We start from the raw sequence: 5,893 nt of genomic DNA, 5'->3' as shown, positions 1-5,893 counted from the left end.
GGGACTAGGAGGGGATGGGGCGGAAGCGCGGGCGCGCGGGGATAGGCCGGGGAAGCCTGAACGGTCGCCGGGGGCGCGGGCGGCGGCGGCGGCGCGACCGGACGGGGGGTGGAAGTGGGAGAGGAAGTGCGGGCGCGAGCGCTGGAGTGTGCCGCGCGCTGCATCGGGCGCCCGAAATACATCGCGCGGCTAAGTGTTTTCGATCGCGCGCCCAACCCGTTATAGCGTGCGCGCCGTTTTTGCGCGCCCGCTGGAGCGACCCTCCGCGTTGCGCGCGCGCTAAAACGGCCTAATTTGCGGCGCGACGCTAGTTTAGCGCGGCTGTTGGAGATGCTCTTAGTCCATGCCTCGACGACCATCTTGTTCGGTGACGAAAAGCGTACCAAGTTATGTCATAATTGGTGGCGTGAGGTGCTCGTTTAAATATACATGTGCTGTTTAGAGAAATCATGTAAATGTACACTTTTCTCTCTTCTTCTAATTGAAACTCTGTTTTCCTCATGTTTGTTTTCAACCGTGTAGTTTTCGATTGGGGGTTGTTTTATCCGAGCATATTGTTACTCTCGGGATCGATTTGTTTAGTTGAACAATGATATTCGTACGAGACAGGTTCTGCAATTTCTTTTACATATTAGTTCATTCTGATGGCGATTAGCTAAATCAAGGGAGTAGTTGCCGATCAAGAAACACTAGTACCCGAAGATTTGATATATTCTCTGGGTGTGACTAGATCTCAGCCGATTGAGATTTAACCAACTCTTAGTCAAGTGATAGAACATATAAAAAAGAAGAAGAAAAATAAAGTGGAAATTTTACACAGATCTTCACGTACGAATAACATTGGTTGAGGCTTGGTTCGATTGAGATTTAGCAATCCCGGTATGCTTCATGTAAGAATAGGGTTTTCGTATCTATTTTTTGTTGCTGTCTTTTTATCTTTTTGATTGTTCCATGAAGATCCTAGGCTCACCAAGTCAAACACAAACACATGAAAAATTGTCAAATATGTACTTAAAAAACATAAAAGCAGAGGAGAAACCGGCCGGGGGTTTGGTCGCCGCCATTTCCGGCCGTGTCGCGTCAATGCCGTTGGCCGCTGTTACTACCGGACAAGGCTCCGTGGCACCGCTCCACGTGGCGTCCACCCCCGTCCTACGTGGCCCCGGCCCCACCTCTCCCGGCCGTTGCCTCCTCCCTTTTAAACCCCCGGCGCCACCCCGCCTCCCTCTCCAGTCAGTCACCGTCCGCTCCCCGCCGTCAACCTCCCTCCCTCCAACGGTCATATCCCCATCCCCTCCATCGCTCTCACCCACAGATTTCTCCCAGATTCGATCGACCCCCGTGGCCTTTAATCACTTTCCGCTCCCAAGAAGCTTCCAGGATCGGATCCCGGCGAGGGGAGGTCAAGCTCTGCTTGCTGCAGCCATGGTGGAGATGGAGGAGGGGGCGCGGCGGCGGGTGGTGGTGGAGGTGTGCAACGCGCGGAACCTGATGCCCAAGGACGGCCAGGGCACGGCGTGCGCCTACGCCGTCGTCGACTTCGACGGCCAGCGCCGCCGCACCGCCACGCGCCCGCGGGACCTCAACCCGCACTGGGGCGAGCGCCTCGAGTTCCCCGTCCACCACCCGGGCGCCATGGCCGACACGCTCGAGCTCAACGTCTACAACGACAAGAAGGCCGTTGCCGGCTCCGGCCGCCGCGGCGGCACCTTCCTCGGCAAGGTCAAGGTCGCCGCCGCCTCCTTCGCCCGGGCCGGGGACGAGGCGCTCGTCTACTACCCGCTCGAGAAGCGCAGCGTCTTCTCGCAGATCAAGGGCGAGATCGGCCTCAAGATTTGGGTCGTCGACGACCCGCCGCCCACCCCTGCTGCCCCTGCCCCCGCGCCCGAGGGGGAGAAGAAGGCCGATGATGCCGCCCCTGCGGACAAGAAGGAGCCCGCCGAAGCTGCTGCTGCTGCTCCTGCCGCTGCCGACGAGAAGAAGCCGGACGCTGCGCCGCCCGCGGAAGAGAAGAAGGCGGAGGACGCCAAACCAGAGGAGAAGAAGGCAGAGGACGCGGGCAAGAAGAAGTCGCCGGAGAAGGGGAAGAAGAAGGACGGCGACAAGCCCAAGGAGGAGGGCAAGAAGGAGGTGGCGGTGCCTCCTTCCCCGTCCAAGGCCCCGCCGCCATCGCCGTCCAAGATGCAGCTGGCCACGGCCGGGGTCGCCGGCGACCTCGAGATCCTCCCCCAGACGGCAGCCGAGCGGAGCATGGCCTCCTCGGGCGGCGGCAGCGCGTCGTACGACCTGGTGGATCGCGTGCCTTACCTGTTCGTCCGGCTCCTCAAGGCCAAGAAGAGTCAAGACGGTGGCGACAAGCAGCCGCAGCCGCTGTACGCGCAGCTCTGCATCGGCGCCCACGCCGTGCGGACCCGAGCCGCCACGCACGCCGGCGAGTGGGACCAGGTCTTCGCGTTCCACAAGGCCAGCCTCACCGCCTCCTCGCTGGAGGTCACCGTGCACGAGGAAGCCAAGAAGCCGGAGAAGGAGGGCGAGGCCGCCCCGCCGGACGCGCACCTCGGCTTCGTCTCCTTCGACCTGCAGGAGGTGCCCAAGCGGTCGCCGCCGGACAGCGCGCTCGCGCCGCAGTGGTACACCCTGGAGGGGCACGCGGAGGACGGCGCCCCGGCGTGCGACGTGATGCTCGCCGTGTGGGTCGGCACGCAGGTCGACGAGGCGTTCCAGGAAGCGTGGCAGTCCGACTCCGGCGGCAACCTGGTGCACACCCGCTCCAAGGCGTACCTATCCCCCAAGCTGTGGTACCTCCGGCTCAGCGTCATCCAGGCGCAGGACCTGCGCCTGCCGTCGCCGCCGGACGCCGCCAAGGCCAAGCAGCAGTTCGGGCCCACGTTCCCGGAGCTGTACGTCAAGGCGCAGCTCGGCGCGCAGGTGTTCAAGACCGGCCGCATCGCGCTCGGCAGCGCCGCCGCCGGGGCGTCCAACCCGAGCTGGAACGAGGACCTGCTCTTCGTCGCCGCCGAGCCCTTCGACCCTTTCCTCACCGTCGCCGTGGAGGACGTCTTCTCCGGGCAGCCGGTCGGGCAGGCGCGCGTGCCGCTCTCCACCGTGCACCGCCGCTCCGACGACCGGGTCGAGCCGCCCTCGCGCTGGCTCAACCTGTGCGGCGACGAGGCCCGGCCCTACGCCGGCCGGGTGCACGTCCGCGTCTGCCTGGAGGGCGGCTACCACGTGCTGGACGAGGCGGCGAACGTGGCCAGCGACGTGCGCGCCGCGTCCAAGCAGCTGTCCAAGCCGCCGGTGGGCATGCTGGAGGTGGGCGTCCGCGGCGCGTCCAACCTGGTGCCCATGAAGATCGCCAAGGACGGCGCCAGCGGCTCCACCGACGCGTACGTGGTGCTCAAGTACGGCCCAAAGTGGGCGCGCACGCGCACCATCCTCGACCAGTTCAACCCGCGCTGGAACGAGCAGTACGCCTGGGACGTCTTCGACCCCTGCACCGTGCTCTCCATCGCCGTCTTCGACAACGCCAGGTACAAGATGGTGGACGCCGGGAAGCCGCCGCCAAAGGACGCCCGCATCGGCAAGCTCCGCATCCGGCTCTCGACGCTGGACACCAACCGGGTCTACTCCATCAACTACGCGCTCACGGCGGTGCACCCGATCGGCGTGCGCAAGATGGGCGAGCTAGAGCTCGCCATCCGCTTCACCTGCCCGTCCTGGCTCACGCTGATGCAGGCGTACGGCAGCCCGCTGCTGCCGCGCATGCACTACGTCAAGCCGCTGGGCCCGGCGCAGCAGGACGTGCTGCGCCACACCGCCATGCGCATCGTGTCGGGCCGCCTCGCGCGCTCCGAGCCGCCGCTGGGGCCGGAGGTGGTGCAGTACATGCTGGACACGGACACGCACGCCTGGAGCATGCGCCGGAGCAAGGCCAACTGGTTCCGCGTCGTCGGCTGCCTCTCCCACGTCGCCACCGCCGTCAGGTGGGGCCATCGGGTGCGCACCTGGGAGCACTCGCCCACCACCGTGCTCGTGCACATGCTGCTCGTCGCCGTCGTGCTCTGCCCGGAGATGATCCTCCCCACCGTCTGCCTCTACCTCTTCCTCGTCCTGCTCTGGCGCTACCGCTGGCGCCCCCGCCAGCCCGCCGGCATGGACCCGCGCCTCTCCCACGTCGACAGCGTCAGCCCCGACGAGCTGGACGAGGAGTTCGACGGCCTCCCCTCGGCCCGCCCCGCCGACGTGGTGCGGGCGCGCTACGACCGGCTGCGCGCCGTGGCCGGGCGCGCGCAGACGCTGCTGGGCGACGTGGCCGCGCAGGGGGAGCGCGTGGAGGCGCTGCTGTCGTGGCGCGACCCGCGCGCGACGGGGGTGTTCGCCGTGGCCTGCCTGCTGGCCGCGCTGGTGCTCTACGCCGTGCCGTTCAAGGCGCTGCTGCTGGGCATGGGCTTCTTCTACCTCCGCCACCCCAGGTTCCGCGGCGACATGCCCTCCGCCGGCTTCAACTTCTTCCGCCGCCTCCCGTCGCTCTCCGACCGGGTGCTCTAGCTTGCTAGGATCGATCGATCATTGTTTTTCTTTGAGCTTGCTTACTGTTGCTTGCTGTACTTGGTGTGATCCACTGCTGCTTAGCTTAGTGGGATCATCGTTTGATCATTTGTTGCACACAGAAAGAAAGCCTCTGAGGCCTACTTAGTGATGCTAATCTCAATAATAATAAGCATGGCTGCTGCCTAATGTATTCTTTGATTTTAGAACCAGAGTCTTGATGATCCTGAAAATAAGACTGCTTTATGCTGTAAAACAGTCAAGAGTCAACTAAAACTAAGCTTCTGAAGGCAACTGAACTTGCATACGTTCTACAACTTATTGAAGAAAGGAGATGTAATTGCATATATACATTCTACATAGAAATGTATGCAGCTCCTGGAAGCTATTTCACCATCTGCATACATTCTACAGGTTACTGAAGATTGAAGGAAGAAGATGTGTAGATCTTCATGGCTTACTGAAGAAAGAAGATGTATAGATCTTCTTGGCTCTTGCAAATACATTCTATTGATAACGATTGTACAATGTGTACATCTGCCTTTTGGTTTGTAAACTCAGAAGCTTGCGTCCGGAAAGGATAAGCAAATGACTGCCTTGGGTTACAACCTATTGTCATTTGTTCTAGTAGTAGCATTTCTTTTAGAGAAAAGTATATCTTTTGTCCCTCAACTCTTGGTGAAGTCTAGATTTGGTCCCTCAACTTCAAAACCGGACAACTTGCACCTCTAACTACCGAAACCGGACAAGGTTCGTCCCCGGACTCGGTTTTGACCGGTTTTGGTGTTGACTCACCCCGGTTTTGACCCGTGCTCACTCATATTCCTGTAATTTTTTTATATCCGTGAACTTTTTGAAATCCACATACACTTTTCAACTCCGCATAGTTTTTTCAAGGTCACATATTTTTTTCAAAAATAAACATACTTTTTTCAGATCAGCAAACTATTCTAAAATTCACATACTTTTTTCAAATCCGTGATTTTTTAACATTTGCGTACCTTTTCCAAATCCCCGTATTTTCCCCAAGTTTGTGTAATTTTATCAAATCCAAGTATTTTTCAAAGCCATGAACTTTTTTTGAAATTCGCATACTTATTTCAAATCCACATGCTTTTCAAAGTCCGCATTTTTTTTCAAATCCGTGTTCCATTTATAATCCATGAACTTTGTTTGAAATTCACATACTTGTTTCAAGATGAAACAATTTCTGAAATCCACATATTTTTGCGTAAAAGAAGTCCATATCCGCGTACTTTTTTCAAGTTCGCATAAAATTTTCAAATTCATGAACTCTTTCAATAAAATGTACTCAAATTTGAAAGTGTACATCAATTTTAAAAAA

The 5,893-nt window shown here is 58.7% G+C and overlaps 1 protein-coding gene across 1 annotated transcript; it reads left to right on the top strand.

Moving 5' to 3' along the window:
* Positions 1–1,243: 1,243 nt before the first annotated feature.
* Positions 1,244–4,754, top strand: LOC119287154 (FT-interacting protein 3-like). Its single transcript, XM_037566678.1, has one exon. The coding sequence runs from the start codon at positions 1,426–1,428 to the stop codon at positions 4,546–4,548; it is 3,123 nt and encodes a 1,040-aa protein (XP_037422575.1). The 5' UTR covers positions 1,244–1,425; the 3' UTR covers positions 4,549–4,754.
* The last annotated feature ends 1,139 nt before the right edge of the window (positions 4,755–5,893 follow it).

This window comes from Triticum dicoccoides, chromosome 4A (assembly GCF_002162155.2).
Source record: "Triticum dicoccoides isolate Atlit2015 ecotype Zavitan chromosome 4A, WEW_v2.0, whole genome shotgun sequence".
In the NCBI taxonomy this organism is placed as follows: Eukaryota; Viridiplantae; Streptophyta; class Magnoliopsida; order Poales; family Poaceae; genus Triticum; species Triticum dicoccoides.
The sequence above is the reverse complement of the archived record's forward strand: the minus strand, read 5'-3'. Positions and strand labels throughout refer to the sequence as shown.